This window comes from Plecotus auritus, assembly GCF_963455305.1.
Source record: "Plecotus auritus genome assembly, chromosome: 5".
Lineage (NCBI taxonomy): Eukaryota > Metazoa > Chordata > Mammalia > Chiroptera > Vespertilionidae > Plecotus > Plecotus auritus.
Window position 1 is genome coordinate 136,193,015 of NC_137776.1, and position 22,208 is coordinate 136,215,222.

The window sequence follows — 22,208 nt, forward strand, 5'->3', positions numbered from 1 at the left end:
TGTGATTTTTTCCTATTTGAATTATACTTACAGAATTCTTTTTCATAAAGACATCAGGTAACTTTTCACCTAGACTTTATTCTAACATTTTTATGATTTGATTTTTTTTGTAACTCTAATAAAAAAAGACTTTATTTTGTTATTGTGATAAGATGACCATCTCAATGTTTTTATTCTGTTATGTAACTTACGGTTGGGATTCTATTTCTGTTAATGACATTGGTGTGTGTGTTTTTAATCGTGCTCCATAATATTTTAAAATTTAACTTATGTATTTTCCTGTCATGTAATATCTACAGGCACCAAATCTCAATGGACATTTCTGAATTATCTCCAAGATATTTTCATAGTGGTATCTCTGTATTTTAAAAGCACTTTCCAATCTGGACTAAATATACTTGAGTTTGTTTTGTTATCGCTACAAGTTCTGATAAGATACAGAGCAAATACAAGGAAATATAATAGGAAGTTGGGTTCTCAGAAGTCAAAATATCAGGACTAAAGTCAAATCTGCCTCTAGCCACATATTTTTTTTCCTGAAGCACCTGCCAGGTGTTATGAGGACTGGAAAACTGACCCTTTTATTGACTCTCTTAAGCCCATAGTTGTTGCTTGATAAATATTTGTGGATTGAATTGCATTGAGCCTTAGGGCATGATTCCATTCCAGGAAGGTATTCCAAGGAACAGCTTTCCTTTCCATCGTTCTCTGTTTTCTCCTTTTCATAGCTGCGGTCCAGTGCAGAGCTCCATCCTGACTTGCTCACGGATTGCCTCACCGTGCAACCCCTGCAGCCGGCCACGTCCCCACAAGATGCTGCCGCAGATGGGGCAGTGGGATGCTCCCCGGGGCCTGGGCCCGATCTCTATCCAGGTAATGACAGCAAAGGCAGACCCAACCACATCAACTGATTTCCTCTAGGCACCTTCACTCTGGTTAAAGGGAATGCTCACAGGAGAGAAATTCTTCTAATATCATCTGTATTTTTGCTTTATCATTGGACTGCAAATTATCACCCCCGTACCGTCCCATCTGAATTCTGAGCTGAGTTTCACAGCAGACTTTTTTTCTCATTAAGAAACAAAGTAAAATAATGCATTAACTCTTTTAGTTCTGGGCTTTGTCAAAAGTTCAATGCACCCAACCTCCCCAAGTATCTCAAAGTTATTAACTGATATAGACTCAAAGGAAATGCTTTCCCCTTAAGCAGGTAACACGTTCCATGTGGATTTCTTAATGGAACAATCATTGTCTTCTTTGCATTTTAAAAGGAAGTTCCAGGTTTCTAAGAAAAATAGCATACCAGTAAACCAACTTGTAAGAATGTCCATTATTGTTTGTTAACCATTGCAGGGGTCGGGGGAGATAGAATGGCACTCCCAGACCCCTAGACCCACTTCCTTCTGCCTTCTATTTATTCATCTGTTTGAATAAATAGATGACTCTATATTTGAAAAATTTCACATGTGTAGTGAAAAATAAGAAAGGATTAATTTGCAACAAGGAAGTTATTTTTTTCATTTACTTTTTTAGCCTGGGTTTTTGTATATCTTTCACCCTCATAGTGATGATGTACCTCTGCAAACATAATTGATTAGTACTCACGTTTGGAAAGCCCTTACTGTCATGCTATGACTCTGATAGCAAATGTCCCACCAGCTTCACATTTCAGACAATGAGAATTTTCTATTGTCTGTGGATTGCAAATCCCACTCCCATCCCCATCTGATTCCAGAGCCAGGTTTTGGCAGCAGACTGTTTTTTTCTTCTTCTTTTTAAATGTACTAATAAGCCATAAAGAATTAAGAATTTACTGATGCATAACAGTGGAATAGGGGAAAAACATGCTTGTGTAACTTTATAAACTCAATAGTTCTCTGTTGGTCCAAAGGCAGGGGAAAAGGCATTAAGCAAATACAATGTTTCAAGAAGGTCAGTCATCAAGACACCAAGAGTCAGTGGCCCTTTATTAGTTGCTTTGGCTACTTACTCTTGGAGACCAATGCAGCTTCTGCTTTTTGAGAACCTGGGATGTGAGATTAAAACTTATCTGAAGGGCTGAACAAATCTTACAGAGGTTTGTGGTACAGGTACATACATACACATGAAATACGTCAATGTACAGTGTTTTCGGCACACATAAATATTTTGTATTAGATATATACATGGAAAAGTGTGACTAGCTTGACTAGCTTTTATGTATACAGATATCTGTTGGGTTTGCCACATATTTGATATATGAACATTTATTTTAGCACATTAAGCTAACAATCAGTTTAAAGCAGCCAATATAGCACTCTCTAATTTTTTTTTAATCCTCACCCAAAGATATGTTTTTATTGATTTTTTTTTTAGGGAGAGAGGAAAGAGAGAGAGAGAAAACATCGATCAGTTGCCTCACATATGAGCCAAGACCGGAAATCAAACCCACAGCCTAGGTATATGGCATGACTGGGAATCAAACCCTTAACCTTTTGGTGTATGGAACGATGCTCTAATTCTATTGTCTATAAATCCATTATTTTACTAAAGACCTGGAAAACAGCAGTTAAGAGTCAAATCTAACCAAAACCAATTGCAAAATGGCCCAACATCTAATATATTTTCTGGTGATGGGATAGTCTTGTTCATTTAAATCTCTTGGAAATGGATTTGGAAAGCAATGATATCTCTATCTTTGCTGAGTGTAGCATACATCTGTGTGGCTCATTTTTCAAAACTTAGGAGTCACCTTTGTCTGTGTTTATTTTTATATTTCTGGTAGTGTTTTCAAAGTTTTTAAGTGATTTAGTTTGAAATGGGTTTTGTCATTCCAAATAATTCCTCTCTGCACATTTTAAAAATTATTATAGTTATTTTAAAATTGCAGTTTACTTTCAATATTGCTTTGTATTGGGTTCAGATATACAGCATAGTAGTTAGACAATCATTATACTTTGCAAAAATGGTCCCCTGATATTTCCAGTACTCAACCTGCACCAAACATAGGTATCACAATATTATTCCCTACTAGAGGCCCAGAGCATGAAATTCGTGCACAGGGATGGGGGTGGGGGGTGAGGGGGGCGGTTCCTCAGCCCGGCCTGCACCCTCTCCAATCTGGGACATCCCTCTCGCAATCCAGGACTGCTGGCTCCTAACCCCTCTGCCTGCCTGTCTGCCTGATCATCCCTAACTCCTCTGCCTGCCTGCCGGCCTGATCGCCCCTACCTTGCCACCCTGCTGGCCTAATCGCCCCTACCTTGCCCTCCTGCCAGCCTGATTGCCTCTACCTTGCCCCCCTGCCAGCCTGATCACCCCTACCTTGCCCCCCTGCCGACCTGATCACCCCTACCTTGCCCCCATTCCAGCCTGATGGACCCTAACTGCCTCTGCCTTTGCCTAAGCCACAGTCTGGCCACCCTCTGTGGGAGGCGACCTGGCAGATCAGGAGAAGGTGCCACCCTCATTACCTCGCTGCTGCTGCTGCCACTGCTGGCCTGAGCCTGGGCCCTTTGCAGCTGCTGCAGCTTTGTCCAGAAGAATATCCGGAGGGTCGTCAGGAAGATGTCCACCCTAATTAGCATATTACCCTTTTACTAGTATAGATGCTGTACTTTACATCCCTGTGACTGTCTTGTAACTGCCAATTTGTACTTCTTAATCCCTTCACCTCTTTCTCCCAGTCCCCCCTCCCTACCCACCTCCCCAGCAACCACCAGTCTCCTCTGTGTACATGAGTCTGTTTCTCCTTTGGGCCTCCAAAAAGAATTTGAGCTCTTAGTTTTGAGCCTCCAGCTCATGCAGACAAGCTGCTATAATGGGCAAAGAGCCTAAGTTACCACAGTATCAACAGAGTATCTTCAGAGATTAATTTGAATTTTCTGCAACTATGGGGACATTTGAAACAGGCATGTGGCCATCTTCCTTTATCCTGGAATTTTACTCCTTGAGTTAGCTTATAACTGTGAAAGTTTATCTTCCCTACTTCTTTTTTTTATTCCTGCTTCCCTCAGGTTCTATTTTACTTTCTTTGTTCTTGCCTTTTCTTTAAAAAAAAAACAACAAAACTGGTTATGCCTTCTGTTTTGCTATGTAGACAACAAACAGAACAAAACAAGGCAGAAAGAAAAACTAAAAAAAACACAAAAATGTTAAGCCTTTCTTCTTCCTTTTAAAGGTCTAAAAATCCACTTGCCAGGAGCGCGTGTTCACACCAGTTTCAAACCTGTGCTAAAGATCTGTGGAAAGAAGCCAAACAGTGAGAGATGCCAAAGGAAAAGGAAACTGTTTATCAATTAGTTACATGTAAAATCTGAAGTGTTAGGCCAATTTGACAAAGATTAAGACTTGGCTTAGTGACAAAAGTACTTGGAGTCATTTCATTTACATTCTGTTATACAAAATTGAGAAAATATTTGTTTAATGATTGTCAAGCACTTAGACTTTTAAGTGCTAGCAAATGGATTTACAATAAAAAAATTTTTGATGGACACCTGTTCAGTATATATGGGCATAGGATCAGAAGTAATTTAGCAAGGAGCACCATGATTTTTTAGAAGCTACCATTGAGGACTCATGTTTTGAAGAAGTCATGGTTTTGAAATGGAAACTTTTAGTGGGTAGCAGACAAGGATTTGTGAGATTCTGGGAGAGGGATAGTTGGCAGAGCATTAAGATGAACAGGGAAGATGGCAGTTCTGACACGGACAGCTCTTGCGAGTCTCCTAACATGTTGGCTTCCCTTATTGAAAAAAACCTTTCAGTTGATAAGTTGGAGTTTGATTGGAAAGGAATGCCTGAAAAGACTTTTATTTTTGTGGGAGAAAATAGTACCCCAGGTTAAAGCAGCCAAATATCACTGGAGGCCCTACTGAAGATGATTTTAAAAGTGAGGTGTTTATTGATGTACTTGGAAATCCCAGGGCTCCCCAGGCCGGCTCCTCAGCTAACCTGAGAGCGATTTAGTGATCTAATAGGAAGCCTGGACAGGGATGAGCAGTTCTCAACGATGGCTCATTTACATTGTCTGTCTTTTTGTTCAAAAGTGCTGTACCCCAGATAGTACTGTCTTGGCCAGCCTGTAAATTCAGATGATTTACCTGATCATCCAAGGGAGAAATATTTCACAGCCAGTAGATCGAGGTGTGAATGCCACTTTTAAGGCTTAATGCCTGTGTAGATGTTCTCATCAGCTCCCCGGATGAAGGGATGAAGCAGATAAGCCTACAGTTAGTCTGCAATATCATGGACAGCCTGGACCAGTGCCTGGTCCTGACAGAGAGTCCGAAAGAACGCTGGAAGATCTGTCTGGTGAGTGATCACAAAAATTACAGTTCCCTCCAAATCAAAACTGTACTAGAGGCTCAATAAAACATGAGCTTTGCAAATGGTCTTGGCCATGAATACATCGTACAAACCAGTGTGGTTGAGATGTTTGAGACTCACAGAACCCCATCATCAAGTGAGGAGCTAGTGCAGCTGGAACAAGGATATCTGCAAGAATGAGGGAATTTTATTGGTACCACTTCTATTGGGTTTTTAAATAATTACCATGTTTTTAGAGCGATTGAATTATCCCAATTCTGAATGTAACTTTAGATCTTTAAGGGGGGAAAAAGTGTTATATTCATATATTATAGGGAATTGTAGAAGGAAAATAAATATATTTTTAGAGCAGGAACTTTTGAAATCATATATTGTCATTCCCTTCCTTTTCCCTCATTACTGGGAAATGAAGGCTTCTCTCTTACAATAGCATCTCTTTTTGTAATAAATAGCACCATATTAAATATATACAGGATTGAACATACTTTGTGAAATAGTTAATGTTTCATTTTAATGTAATTTTATGGGATGTTTTAAAACATTTTCTACATTCTTAAGTTAATTATTTGCTATCTTGGGACAACTTGCAGAGTTGTAGGGGTTAGAAATAATTTTCTATAAAACTTCCTTATATAATCTACTTTCAAAAAGTGGTTATTAATTTAGAGGCTTCATTAGAATGTTTTTAATTGGCACACAAATTTCCCAATAGGTTAAACTTTATAGGAGAATTGTTGAAGATCAAATAACATAATCAATATAAATGTCCTTAAAAGGTCATAGAATATTATAAAACATGCAATAGTTATTATTTTCATTGCCTTCAAAATTTTGGCTTTGCTTGGAATTTACAAGGGGTGAAAAAGGGACAGAACAGCTTGAAATTGGTGGTGGACAGAAGGTGGTAGAATGGGGCAACAGAAGCGATTTATAGGGAAACATTTGGGAACAACATCTTTGTCATCTTTTAATATTGCCTTGAACTTCTGACAGAATCCTGTGTTGTGAGGGGGAAAAAATGGCGGCAGAATAGACAGACGTGTCCCGAGCCTTGTCCCGGAACAGAAAGAAAGAACAGCTGAGGGTCGCACAGGGAGTGTTTGTTGGCGAGTTAAGGGACAGCTATACTCCAGGAGAAGGTGGGGGACTGCTGGATGGGGTTCCCCGCACTGGGCAGCCCCCACTGTGGCTGGGTTCCCTCCCAGAGCCACCGGCTCGGACGTGGAGACCGCGCCATCTTGAAGGGGAAAGTGGATGTTATCGGAAGCCTGAAAATCTACAACTGCAGCATGCACCAAACAGCTGCGAACCCCAGAACAGCAGTCCCCAATTGGCACAAACACGCGGATTCAGAGGAGCTCTACACTCCACCATGGAAAAGTCAAGATTTCACCTGGGATAAGGAGAGAGAGAACTACATAACCAGACATCCGGATAAGAGAGACCATGGGGAGACAAAGAAACAGCCCGCATATGAAAGAAAAGCAGGCATCACCAGAAAAGGAAGTAAACAAAATGGAGGCAAGCAACCTGTCAGAGAAAGAATTCAGAGAAATGGTCATAAGGTGGCTGAAAATGGAAAACAAATTCGACAATATGAGTAAGAACCAAGAGGAAATGAAGAAGAACCAAGAAGAAATGAAAAATAACATCGCTGCTGTAAAGAACTCAATAGAAAGCATCAAGAGTAGACTAGAAGCAGCAGAGGAACACATCAGTGAGCTAGAAGACAAGATGGGAAAAAATACCCAAGTAGAGCAGCTTCTAGAAAAAAAATTAAAAAGCAGGAGGAGAGCCTAAGGGAACTTTAGGACAACACGAAACAAAACAACATCCGCATTATAGGGATGCCAGAAGGAGAGGAAACTGAGCAAGGAGTAGAAAAACCTGTTTGAAGAAATAATGACAGAAGACTTCCCTGATATAGGGAAGAAAAAACCCACACAAATCCAAGAAGCTCACAGAGTCCCAAGCAAAATGAACCCCAAAAGACCAACACCAAGGCACATTATAATTAAATTGGCAAACATCAATGACAAAGTAAGAATCTTAAAAGCGGTCAGAGAGAGACAGAAAGTTACGTACAAAGGAACTCCCATCAGACTAGCAACTGATTTCTCAACAGAAACTCATCAGGCCAGAGGGAATGGAATGAAATATACAAAGTCATGCAAAGGAAGGGTCTGAATCCAAGAATACTGTACCCAGCAAGGCTATCAATCAAAATTGAAGGTGAAATCAGGAGCTTCACAGACAAAAAAAGGACTAAGGGGATTTATTACCACCAAACCAGCAATGCAAGAAATTCTAAAGGGTCTGCTGTGAAAAACAGAAATAGGAAGTGAAGAAGGAACATGTTGTTTTGTAAAGGGATAAAGAATAAAAAAGGCCACAAATAAGTACCTATCAATAATAACTTTAAATGTAAACTGATTAAATGCCCCAATCAAAAGACATAGGGTAATGGATTGGATAAGAAAACAAGACCCATATATCTGCTGTCTACAAGAAACCCACCTCAGAAAAAAAGACGCACACAGACTGAGGGTGAAGGGATGGAAAAAGATTTTTCAGGCGAATGGAAATGAAAAAAAAGCTGGGGTAGCAATACTTATATCTGACAAATTAGATCTCAAAGTGAAGGACATGACAAGAGATAAGGAAGGCCACTTCATAATACTAAAGGGAGCAATCCAACAAGAAGAAATAACTCTGGTAAACATATACGCACCCAATACAGGAGCACCCAAATACATAAAAAAACTCCTGGAGGATATCAAGGGAGAGATTGACAGCAATACAATCATAGGAGGAGACTTTAATACCCCACTATCACCATTGGACAAATCTTCTAAACAAAAAATCAGCAAAGAAACATCAATCCTAAATGACTCACTAGACCAGATGGAATTAATTGACATCTTCAGAACAATTCACCCCAAAGCCACAGAATATACATTCTTCTCAAGTGCACATGGGTCATTTTCAAAGATAGACCATATGTTGGGTCATAGGCAAAGTCTCTTCAAATTCAAGAAGGTAGAAATCATATCAAGCATCTTCTCAGATCCCAGTGGCATAAAACTGGAAATCAACTACAATAAAAACAATCCAAAAAAATCAAACACATGGAGACTAATCAGCATGCTATTAAACAATGACTGGGTTACCAGAGAGATCAAGGAAGAAATAAAAAACATCATGGCAACAAATGACAATGAAAACACAACAATCCAAAATCTATGGGACACAGCAAAAGCAGTCTTGAGAGGGAAGTTCATAGCTCTACAAGCCTACTGCAAAAAAACAAGAAACAATGGTAATAAATTACCTAACCCTACAACTCAAAGAGTTAGAAAGAGAGCAACAAGAAAATCCCAGTGTAAGCAGAAGGAAGGAAATAATAAAGATCAAAGTGGAGATAAACAACATAGAGACCAAAGAAACAATACAAAAGATCAACAAAATCAAGAGTTGGTTCTTTGAAAGGATAAACAAGATTGATGAACCTCTAGCAAGGTTCACAAAGAAGCAAAGAGAGAGGACCCAAATAAACAAAATCAGAACTGAAAGAGGTGAAATAACAATAGACCCCACCGAAATACAAAGGATTGTTAAAAAATACTATGAACAACTCTATTCCAACAAACTGGACAACCTGGAGGAAATGGACATATTCCTAAAAAAATATAACCTTCCAAAACTCAATCAGGAAGAATCTAAACATCTCAATAGGCCAATAACTATGGAAGAAATTGAAGCAGTCATTAAAAAGCTTCTGGCAAACAAAAGCCCGGGGCCAGATGGCTTCACAGGGGAGTTTTACCAAACATTCAAGGAAGAACTAAAACCTATCCTCCTCAGACTATTCCAAAAAATTCAAGAGGAAGGAACACTTCCAAGCTCCTTCTATGAAGCCAGCATCACCCTAATACCAAAACCAGGTAGAGACAACACAATGAAAGAGAATTATAGGCCAATATCCCTCCTGAACATAGATGCCAAAATCCTCAACAAAATTCTAGCAAAATGGATCCAGCAGTACATCAGAAAGATCATACACCATGACCAAGTAGGATTTATCCCAGGAATGCAAGGATGGTACAATATCCGCAAATCAATAAACAAGATACAGTACATAAACATATTGAGAGATAAAAATCACATGGTCATATCAATTGATGCAGAAAAAGAATTTGACAAAATCCAACACCCTTTCTTGATAAAAACTCTCAACAAGGTCGGAATAGAAGGATCATACCTCAACATAATAAAAGCTATATATAATAAACCCACAGCTAACATCATACTCAATGGGCAAAAACTAAAACCATTTTCCCTAATAACAGGAACAAGACAGGGATGCCCACTCTCACCACTCCTGTTCGACATAGTAGTGAAAGTATTAGCCATTGCAATTAGACAAGAAGAAGAAATAAAAGGCATCCAAATTGGAAAAGAAGAAGTAAAGCTGTCCTTATTTGCAGATGACATGATATTGTACATAAAAAACCTGAAAGACTCCATCAAAAAACTAATAGACTTAATAAATGAATTCGGCAATGTAGCAGGATACAAAATTAATGCCAAGAAATCTATGGTATTTCTCTACACCAATAGTGAAGTTATAGAAAGAGAGACTAAAAAAGCAATCCCATTTACCATTAAGATACCTAGGAATAAAGTTAACTAAGGAGGTAAAAGACCTATACACGGAAAACTACAGGACACTGAAAAAAAGAGGTAGAGGAAAACGTAAACAGATGGAAGAACATACCATGTTCATGGATTGGTAGAATCAACATCATCAAAATGCCCATACTACCCAAAGCAATCTATAAATTCGATGCAATCCCCATTAAAATACCAATGGCATATTTCACAGACCTAGAAAGAACTCTCCAAAAATTCATCTGGAATAAAAATAGACCCTGAATAGCCACAGCAATCCTGAGAAAGAAGAATAAAGTAGGTGGGATCTCAATACCAGATTTCAAGCTGTATTACAAAGCCACTGTTCTCAAAACAGCCTGGTACTGGCAGAATAACAGACATTTAGACCAATGGAATAGAATAGAGAATCCAGATATCGACCCAAACCACTATGCTCAATTAATATTTGACAAAGGAGGCATGAACATACAATGGAGTCAAGACAGTCTCTTCAATAAATGGTGTTGGGAAAATTGGACAGATACATGCAAAAAAATGAAACTAGATCAACTTACACCATACACAAAAATAAACTCAAAATGGATACAGGACTTAAACATAAGATGGGAAATCATAAAAATACTAGAGGAATCCACAGGCAGCAAAATCTCAGACATATGCCAAAAGAACTTCTTCACTGATACTGCTCCTAGGGCAGTGGAAGCTAAAGAGAAAATAAACAAATGGGACTACATGAAAATAAAAAGCTTTTTCACAGCAAAAGAAACCATCAACAAAACAACAAGAAAGCCCACCGTATGGGAGAACATATTTGCAAATGTTATCACTGATAAAGGTTCAATCTCCAAGATCTACAGGCAACTTATACAACTTAATAAAAGGAAGATAAATGATCCAATAAAAAAGTGGGCAACGGACCTAAATAGAATCTTTTGGAAAGAAGGCAGAAGGAAGGCCAAGAGACACATGAAAACATGCTCAAAGTCACTAATTATCCGAGAGATGCAAATCAAAACGACAATGCGGTACCATCTCACACCTGTCAGAATGGCTATCATCAACAAATCAACAAAGGACAAGTGTTGGCGAGGATGCAGAGAAAAAGGAACTCTTTTGCACTGCTGGTGGGAATGCAGACTGGTGTGGCCACTGTGGAGAACAGTATGGAGTTTCCTTAAAAACTAAAAATGGATCTCCCATTTGACCCAGTAATCCCACTCCTAGGAATTTATCCCAAGAAACTGGAAACACCAATCAGAAAGGATATATGCACCCCTATGTTCATAGCAGCACAATTTACAATAGCTAAGATTTGGAAACAGCCTCGGTGCCTGTCAGCAGATGACTGGATCAGAAAACTATGGTACATCTACACAATGGAATACTATGCTGCCATAAAAAAGAAGGAACTCTTACCATTTGCAGCAACCTGGATGGAACTGGAGAGCATTATGCTAAGTGAAATAAGCCAGTCAATGAAAGAAAAATACCACATGATCTCACTCATTTGTGGATAATAAAGAACATTATAAACTGATGAACAAAATGATAGATACAGAGGCAGTAAAGCATGAAACAGTCTGTCAAAATACAATGGAAAGGTTAGGGAGAGGTGGGGGAGATAAAAGATCAATTGAAGGACTTGTATGCATGCATATAAGCATAACCAATGGACGCAAAACACTGGGGGGTGAGGGCATGTATGGGAGTGGGGTGAGGGGGCAATGGTAAGATATGTACACATATAACACCTTAATAAAAAAATGGAAAAAAATTAATTAATTAAAAAAATAAGTGGAACAACAACAACAAAAAGAATCCTGTATTGTTCATGCATCTGTGGTTTATCCACCTACTGTAATCGGATTACAGAATCAATGAGCATAGGAACAAGCCTCATTTCTCTCTTTTGTAGAAAGTGATAGTTAAATCTTCAGATTTAGCCCTCCCTGATCCTGAGCCAGTCTTTTAGTGTGCATTAACTCACCTGGCAAACCCGTGAAAATACAGATTGCTATTCCTCATCCCCAGAATTTCTGATTCAGTAGGTCTGAGTGAGTCCCAATAATTTGAATTACTGCCACGTGTATCTAGCAAGTTCTCAAATGTCACAGGGTGCTGCAGATCAAGGGACCACACTTTGAAAACCATTGCTCTGGATCATAAAATGTGGGAATGTGACTTCTAGCAAAACACGATCTTAATTTTGGCTGATAGGAGTTACAATAAGCATTACCCCTAATTAACCAGATTTTGGGGGGGAAGGGAGAGACCTTTAACAGTGGATATGTATGTCACATCACCACGATGTATACTTTAAATGTCTCACAATTTTATACTTCAAATGTCTTTCATACTTCAATAAAATTAAAATTTTAAAGAATTTACAAATTGGAGCAAAATATTTATCTAAAAACAATGTGATGGAAAGCTGTCCACAAGACAATTTAAGGTTGTGGTTGATCTGCTCTATGTATATACAGTGATAAATGGAATAATACCATTCTGGTATTTATAATAAACTAGAAGCCTGATGCATGAAGATTGGTGCTAGAATGGGCTTTCCTTTCCCTGGCTGCCAGCACCACCTTTCCACTCAGGCCCAGCCCCTTTCCACTCAGGCCCCGGAGCCGCCTCTTTCTGCTCTGCCCACCTTCCCGTGCTGCCCAGAAGCCCTGAGAGACCCGGGGTGGGGCAGAACGCCTGCGTCATCGCCACGACACAAGCGTCCCGCCCCCATCACTCAGCACCTGTGTATGCAAATTAACCACCATCTTTGTTGGGTTAATTTGCATGCCACTCCTGATTGGCTGGTGGCGTAGCGGAGGTACGGTCAATTTACATGTTTGTCTATTACTAGGTAAGATAAGATAAGATAATAAAGGTATTATCTATATATATTACAAAGATAATAAAACTAAATCAAATCGTGAAAAAGCAGAGTTTCCCTATAGAATATATTTCTACTCCACACTACAGAAAACCTATAGATGGATGTTAAGCATGTCTTCCCACCAGTGATATAAAGGCATTGCACATATTTTGATTAAGAGTGAAATCTTATAACCACCCAACTGAAGAAAATTAAAATTCCTATTCCCAGCCAGCACTGGGCACATTTGTATGTATGCTGCTAATGTTAATGACTTTTTATGTTTGAAAGCTGCTTAATTTGGTGGTTCAATTTTCTACATATTCCTTTATATTCATGTTAGTTTTCATACAAGATTAAGCTGAGTTATTCAGTTTTACAATATGTACAAGTTTTTGCTGTAAAAATATTTTTGTGGGTGAGTAAAACCAATTCTACAACTTCTGAGGAGGAGAGGAAAATAGTGACGCTGGACAACTGTAGTTTAATTTCCTTAGGGCAAAGTTAGGGTTGTCTTTATACTATTATTTCTCCTTTCCCTCATTTTATGTTATTCTACAGGCACGAAAATGGGGTGTGAAAAGGAAAGTTTGGATCTACCTTGTTGTGTATGGACCCCAAGCAGATTTTAGGGAACAGATGGGTGGCAAGAATCAGGACAGAATTTCTCAAATGAGGAACTAAATTGTGATTAGGAAGTCATGGACCAAACTTCTGGGCCCAAAGTTCTGACTTTCTGTTTCAACTGAATTACCTTCCAAGGAAAGAGAGATAAGTAGTTATGTCTCTTTCAGGTGAAAAGTAAAGAACATAGAAAGTGGTTATTTCCAGGGTGTTTGTAATCACAGCAAACATTTATTTTTTTATACATGTGTGAGCACTGAAAATAAATGTGAAGAAGAGTATAAGACACTAAAATGAAGGACGTTATTGAATTAATTAGCTTAGATATTACTTTTTATGTTTTACTATTAACGGTAATAAGAGAGCACATTGCAGGTGCTGGGATTGACTCATTCCAGGCGACCAGAGCACTGTTTCTGATCACTGGCTCTTATAGTATCTTCCTCATATTGTCAAGGAATAACCGTCCCGTTCCAGTGCCTGACTGCCTGGAACAATTAAGGCTGCTTGGACAGCAGGCACTGATTCATTAGCAGTGAAGGCTGTCTCCTTGGTGTTTTATCTGAGTTTTCCTGCCTGAGTTTCAAGGCTGCTCTGGCATCACTTTTGTGCCACCATTTCTAGTTGCCACCTGGGCTTTGCTTCTGGGCTCCAGTCCTGTTCTCCCAGGGAAGGTAGCTGCTCAGATCTGGCCTCTGCTCTGACTACCCACCAGCTCACCCTAGAGGTCTGTTGACACCTAACTATGATTTATCATCTCCCTTGGAACCTTTCCCTGGGGACTTAGTAAAAGTCCTATTTGTATCTTGTAGGAGAGATGGCAGAAAGGGAACCTATTCACTATTGAAAAGAAAAGGGGATAAATGCTTATCAGCATGCATAGGAAAATGCACAATGTGCTTAGCAAGTTTTGTGAGAGGTGGATGCACTTCAGGAACAATGCAATGCAACAGCTGCGTCTGTGGTTGGTAAAGGAACAATCTAGCATCCATAGTTTTGAAGTGTACTAAGGTACTATATAAAAAAGTAAGGGTGGGCAGCATTTAGTGTCTCTGTTCTTAAGTTATATTATTGGCCATGCTTTATGCCATCCCTCTGACCATCTGCATAGCCAACCTGTATTTAAATGGAATATTTACAAATAGAAATGGTACTTCTTCCTTTAACTCAAATTTAATTTCCTCTCAATAAGATTGGTTGCCTGATTAAATGATACACAGAATGCTTAGAACACTGCTTAACACATAGTAACTGTTCAGCACCTATTAGCTATTATCATTGTTGCTTTTATCCAAACTCTAGAAAAATACATATTATAGTTCTGTAAAGCAGATAGGGAACAGGTACCACAAGTTACATTATCTGCAGTTTTGTTTTCTACCATTTCAGTTACCTGTGTTCATTGGTGGTCTGAAAATATTAAATGAAAAATTTCAGAAACAATTCGTAAGTTTTAAAGTGCATGCCATTCTGAGTAGAGTGATGGTATCTCACACTGTCTAGTTCCATCCCACCCAGGATGTGAATCATCCCTTTTCCCAGGATATCCACACTGTATACACTTCCCAACCACTAGTCACTTAGTAGCCATGTAGGTTATGAAACTTACTGTCATGGTATTACAGTGTTTGTGTTCAAGTAACCTTTATTTTACATAATAATGGCCCCAAAGCAAAGAATAGTGATGCTTGCAATTCATATTTGCCAAACAGAAGCCTCACAGTGCTTCCTTTAAATGAAAAGGTGAGTACAGCACAATAAGATATTTTGAGAGAGACCACATTAATGTAATTTTTATTACAGTATATTGTTGTAATTGTTCTATTATTAGTTAGTTAATCTCTTACTTTATGTAATTTATAAATTAGAATTTATCATAGGTATGTATGCATATGATAAAACATAGTATGCATAGGGTTTGATACTCTAAGCGGTCTCAGGAATCCATTTGGGGTTTTGGGAGCATCTCACCCATGGATGAGAGGAGTTAGATAATAGTACCCTACCCACTACTCACATTTAAATGGGAGGAAAATGGAAGTGTGAAGAAATTGGGCATTTAATCGGCATCATTGAGTGAATAAAACAGAACTAAAATATAGTTCTTCACATTTTTTATTTCAGTAATTTACCCAGTAGTTCATTTAGCATATTTTTAAATTAAGGAAATCTGTAGGTCTCTAAAGAAAAACAAATTGAAATAAAAAAAAAAAACAACAACAACCACAACATCACTTGGGTGGCAATGCCTCCAAATTCACAAAGTATATATTAGCTTTAGATAGATATCAGGGTTCCCATATTTAAAGATTGGTATGGTTTCTTCGGTTTTGTTTTATAGAGACAGCATACAGTCATTAGCTCCAATCCTGGCTCTTCACTCATCTATAAAACAGTGGTAAGAATATTGATTCCCTAGGACTGCTCTAAGGATTAAGTGGCATCACATGTAAGAATCCCATACACCCCTGCAAGCTGGAAGATGCTCAATCAATGCTCTTTTCTTTTTTTCCTCCCTCTCTGCTTAAAAGCTTAGAGAATTACTCATGAACCAAGTGGATGCCTATGACAGGGACTAGAGCCCCTTCTGCTCCTTCTTTTCAGCACTGAGTGCCAGTACTTTGAGTTCAGAAGTAGCTGTCCTGAGATACAGCATTCCTTTCCATAAGAATTCAAGTCAAGATGAGGGCTCAGAACTCCCATATTCAAGACCCATCTTCAGATATATAAATTCGACAGTTTTTCTGTTGCCAGGAAGAGTTGAAATATACTCAGGCTGGTCATACAGAGTACCAGCAGGCCAGGTTGAAAAATTAACTTAATCAACAGTGATGAATCCATGAGGGTGAGGTAGATGGAGGAATGAAGAAATAAGGTGAATGGCCTTGACCAATATGGTTAGTTGTACAGTCATTGTCCTGGCCTTGCTGAGGCCTTAGTGTCCCTCCTGATGTCATTGACTCTTCCAGGTCATGTCATTTACTTCAAAGTATATGCTAAGGTGTCAAGAAAACTATTCTTGACTATTTACTTATCTCAAATTTAGTTGCCAAATTTTAGAAATAGCCCCCTAGTCTTTTCATGATGACTCTTAATAGTTAATACACAGCAGACAATTTATTGCCCTTCAAGCCTGCCTGCCTCCTGTTTTTGCATGGCCTGAGAGGATGGTTTTAAGATTTTTTTTTTTATGTAAAGAAGACTACTAGCCTTTAGATGAGAACAGTAGGTCAAAGAATTAAGGACATTACCTCTTGCCTGCAAAACCTAAAATATTTGTTTCCCGATCACTGTTTTATGCTTATATCTGGGACATTTGTCAGTGAGTGAGTGAAATCAAGGAAGCTTGTGGCTCCCATGTTTTTGATCAAATTTTGTTTTAAAAGTCTATCAGTACATAGAGGTTTGTTTATTCCCTTAATAGTTTAGATTTAGCAGATACTGTAGTAGTCTACTAGCCCTGGTGTTTTAGACATTTTTCTATAAGGCCCAGTATTTAAAGCAGGTGACGTTGGAAGGATCAAGACCATTATCTAGCACTCCTACTCCTCTCAGGGGCCTTCTATGGAACCCCAAATGTAGTGGTTCTGAAGTGGAATTACAGGTAAAATCGTCACACTGCCAGCAGATATGTACAGAAGCAGCCCAGGCCATGGTAGGATGGGTGTACGTCCTGATAATGTGATTCCCTCATAGGAAGAAGCTGCCCGAAGACTGGCATGACTTGGTTCAGTTATGATGAAGCCAGGGCTTGCAGAAATATCAGAGGGAACAGGCCTTGTTTTATTCTACCCAGGTCTATTTTTCCTAAGAAGAGGAGTTTCAAACCCTTAAATATCAACAAATACGTTTTCTAAAAGCCAGGCCTTTTGTTGACATATAGATTGATGTCCAGGAGAAATGCAAAAAGTTGAAATATCAAACTTTAGGAACCCATCTGGTCACATTCCAGCTGGAAAGATGCTTACTTCCTCAAAATACAAGTTCTGCCAGCAACAAGGATGCTTGAAATTTACATAACTGAAGACTGAACCTTTCATTCCAAGGTAGAGAAAGTCTTCAAATAAGAATTCCTTGAGAGAAGCTATGTAGGGGCATGAATTCTTGATAACACATGAATGATTTATTAGAGTTAATCTTGAGAATAAACTAGGAGGTAACTAACATAGAGCATCTAAAGGCAAAATGGAAAGTGCCCACTTTGTGGGCAAAGTGTGAAAAAAGTGAAAAGGGGGTTCTCTGGAGTCACAACAAAACCAACTTCATCAGCTATCTAATTTTGCCCAGGGCTCATGGTCATTGCAGACTTTGGTTCCCCAGAGGGGCTACAAAGCTAGGAAAGGCAGAGGTTTCCTCAGCAGAGTTCGGTGTTGATACATGAGCCTTTGAGTTGGCTACAGGAATATTGCATTGAAAATTGGAGGGGCTGGCTGTGCTGAAATTCTGTTTCCAAGAAGCCTTCCCTGTGAAATGTTTTCAGAAGTCACGTGGAAGTGGTGTGGGTGGGGTTACCTCTGTAGTATCTGCAAGGGAAGAAACAACTTTTTCAGTCAACATGGCACAGGTGGGAGATAGCAAAGGGACGAATACTAAGGCATCAAAGAACTGAATACTTTTTACTAAAATTTTTGGTTTTGTAACCAAATTGGACTTTATTTCTAAAGAAGGAGATGAGAATGATTCCTGTAAGAGCTTCCAGGAGTTGTTGGCCCTGCCTGCTTCATCTTCATTATGTTCTCCTACTCTGCCCCATATGGAAGATAAAATAACAGACAGAGGCAATACTGACTTTCTCACAGGGTAGTCTGTTTGCCTGTTCAAATTATTTCATTAACATTCTGTGTTACTAACTCTCTGGGAGTGATTAGGTTGAGAGGCAAAGGGAAGAAAGATAGGTGTGAGATTTGAGGTTAGATTGGCATGCATTGTCTGGAAAAAGACCCATGAGGGCTGCATGAAATGTTGGTCCCAGAGAAGTAGAGAGAGCTGCCAGAAGAAGCCATTCGAATTGTAACAAAATGTCTTTGTTCTGAAATGCAGATGTTTCAGGAGCTTTTCCCAACACGAAGTTAATTACACTTGATATTTCAGAATGTTTGATGGTAACCTTTGGCATCTATGTGAATATCATCAGCCATTATCTTCTAGTTGTATGGAGGTGTATTCCAGAAAGGCATATAAGCATGTATCCCCCCTCAAACACTAGTAACTTCCTCTCTGGCTATAAATCCAGGTGCCCGATGTGGAAATGTAATTGGGCAGACTACAGAGAAGTTTGGAGCTCATGTGGGAATATCTATTTGTAAGAGAACCTGAATATTCATGTAACTGTGCAGACATCAATACATTCTCATTTTACCTTACTTATTTCTGTTCCCCAGTGAACAGCACAGCTCTTAAGCTCAAAGTTAATAGGCATGTTCTTCAGAGATGTACCCTCTCTTACCTTAATAGAACATCTCCCTGACAGATTTGTTTATCAGTTGCTAGGTAGCTCTCCCATCAGGTGACACAAGTATGTTTTCTTTGTCTTAGGGCAGTGGTGACAGTTGCCATTGTTTGCCATCAATTAGCTTGGGGTAGCATGTCAAAGATGTATGGGTGGTGTCATTTTAGTCTGACAGCCACACGATCTGGTTGAGAAGGGATTGTTTCATTATCCTCTTATCAGGGCTGCTGGATAATGATACTCTACACTGCAAAGTAGGAGGGGGGAAAAGACAAGCAGAAAGAATAGATTTTTAGGGATTGGCAGTATTAAAATTATTCATGCCTCAAGGAGAAGGGAAAGATTAGAGAAATGACTGTGCAAACCCTTAAGAAGCTACTTTTTCCTAATACAGGTGGAATGTGGAATGATGCCCTTCCTGATGGAGAGAGGGAGAGGTGAAACGCCCAGGCATAAGGAAGAAAGAAAGAGGGAAACTAACGCCTTTTGCAGATAGGCAACAAGGCAAGGATTAGCGGTGGCATCCCTCCATTCTCCAATTAACCTCAGTATTAAATTCAGCCTTCCCAGTGACTCGGGCCCCTTCCTTGTTAGAAAACTCTCTCTGGTTTGCGAATTTAGGTCCTGAGAGCATTTTCCACTGAAAGGCAGTGCAATTAAAGTGCTCCAGGGTGAAATGCAAAGAACTGCAGAAGGCATTGGGGCCCAAATTTTCACTCTTAGGGAGCAAAACTGCAGTCACCCCCAATACTTGTCATTTTCTTCAGAATGACTGAAGGGAAGTCTCTTTTAAATTTGGAAAATTAACCGTGGCTGGACTTTTATGCTCTTGGAGAAACAAACAAAAAGAAGTGCTGAAAATGTGAAACTACTTCAAGATAAACTAAGCTTCAAGAGTGACGATTGTGTTGACATTTTAGTAACAGCCCATTTTCACTCCTTAACGAAGTGCAGCCATGCATGAAAATGACTTGCTATCTTTTAAACTGAAGTGCATTATGGATTGTAACTCAAGGTGTGTATTACTCATGTAAAATGAAATACAACATTTTAACCCTCTGAGGATTCTTTCTCAGGCTCTGAACACTTTTTATAGCAACTTGCATTAGAAAAATTGAACAAAAAATTATTATTCAAGAATATGGTTTATATACTGGTTTGTATTTTCAAATGACCCTAGTCCACAGTTTATGTGTACACGTATCTTCAAGAGACCATACCCCAGCAATTTTCAACCTTTTTCATCTCATGGCACATATACTATACTAATTACTAAAATTCTGTGGCACACACAAAATATATATTTTTGCCAATCTGACAAAAAAATTCATTTTGTTTGAAAAAATACTAATTACCCTTTTTGCTCCAAAGTGACTTTTTAAAAAATCAGGTGCCTATGCTTGTATATAAGGGTTTCTAGAACCAAGAATTAACCGATCAGACACAACCTTCTTATGTCATGTGACCAATAAGGTGCAACTCTATTATATGACCTATATATTTATGGTTTCAGATAGGGCATTCACACCATACAGCTATTGGGGTGTTGGCTATTGTCATATTTTTATTTAACAATCTAAGGAAAAAGATGTCAGTGCCCCTGACTAAATAATCAGGTATTGCATGTTTTAAAAATTCTTGCGGCACACTGGTTGAAAATCACTGCCATACACTAAATTAACTATTTTGGAGCAACTATGTCTTTCTCTTCCCTATCCTATTACTAATAGTAATCATTATAATAACATATATGACCAAAGAATAGCAACAGTGGTTTATTGAGCACTTAACCATGGCCCAGGCATTGTACTAAGTGTTTTGTATATCTATACTAATAAAAGGGTAATATGCTAATTAGGGTGGACATCTTCCGGATGTCCATCTGGACATCCATCCAGACAAAGCCACAGCGGCTGCGAGGGCCTAGGGCTGGCGCCACGCAGGAGAGGCGGGTGGGTCCGGCGCTCACACGGGAGGAGCGGGCCAGTCCGGTACTGCTGGCCCAGCACCATGGCTCCTTTTGCAGAGGCGGCGAGAAGGCAGCGTTGCACCCCCTTCCACAAAGGTGGTGTGGGACAGGCCACGCCATGGCCCGGTGCCAGTGCTGCCCCTTCTGCAGAGTCAGCCACAGAGGCAGCAGTGCGGGCCTGGTCCAGATGCCACGCCTCCACAGAGGCTGGACAGGATGCAACCTGCTGTGCCTCAACCTCCCACAGCGCTTCACCCAACCGGCCTGGTTCCAGATTGCCCCCCACCCACCAGTGGGCAGGCCAGCGCTAAGAAGCGAGGGCCAAGGGCCTGCAGCTGCGGTGGCTGGCAGTGGCAGCAGCAGTGGGGTGATGGGGCAGTGCCTTCCCCTGATCAGCCCAGTTGCCTCCCACAGAGGAAGACATCCCCTGAGGGCTCCTGGACTGTGAAAGGGGGAAGGCTGGGTTGAGGGACCCCCTCCCTCCCATGCACGAATTTCGTGCACCAGGCCTCTAGTATTATATAATCCTCCTCATCATCCTGTGAGGCATCATCCTTATTTAAGATGCTGAAACTGAGCTTCGGTTATGTGACTTGCCCGAGACACATTGCTAGTAACTGGTAAAGCTCAGATTCAAACCCAAGTCCATTTGACTGCCAGTGGGAGCGTTTTGTTCTCTTAACAACAACCCTGACACATGATCTTTTTCTAGTACCCAATTTCTGGTGAGGCCAAAGGAGCCAAAGTTTTTATTGCAGTTCATCTACTTCCTGAGTCCTTGCCAGGTTCACGTTTCTCCTGGGAGAATGGGGGCAAGAGACAGAGAGACAAGATTTGAATGGGGTCTTTAATTCTTTTTAATATATCTATGAAAGCCAACTAGCCTGGTGTCATGGATTAGCTTACTCTTCTGTGCCCTGACCCTAGAAATACTGCCCAGGAAATGAATGGTGAGCCCATACCTCTCCCTGTGTACTAGCCACCAAGCATTAAATGTCATTTCTCAAGGTCCCAGCATTTGAGCAGCACCATGGCTTTTATGTAATTACAAATGACTCCAAATGCATATTTACTGTAGCAGCTCAGTAGCAGCAGACCTGCCCAGCAAATCTCCTCTTCATGCATTATTGACAGAGGTGCTGGCCTTGCAGGCAACAACATTGTACTCACTTGTGGTAACAAGAACATATATCTGATTGCTCACAAATTACCCCTCTTTGTCTGCCATCTTTCCTACCAGTGGATCGATAGCCCTCTGACAAGCATCTGAAATCTTTATTGGGGAAAAAATACACATTTCCTACCAGCTGTTT

General features: G+C 39.8%; 1 protein-coding gene across 1 annotated transcript in view; it reads left to right on the top strand.

Annotated features, from left to right (window-relative positions):
- The window catches only part of GLIS3 (GLIS family zinc finger 3), a gene marked incomplete at its 3' end in the record, with an annotated part of 480,703 nt that overhangs the window by 405,931 nt on the left and 52,564 nt on the right, over window positions 1-22,208 (top strand). Inside the window, exon 6 of the mRNA XM_080671372.1 lies at window positions 729-873. Within this exon, the coding sequence (XP_080527498.1) occupies window positions 729-873 (145 nt within the window). The remainder of the gene's footprint in view (window positions 1-728; window positions 874-22,208) is intronic.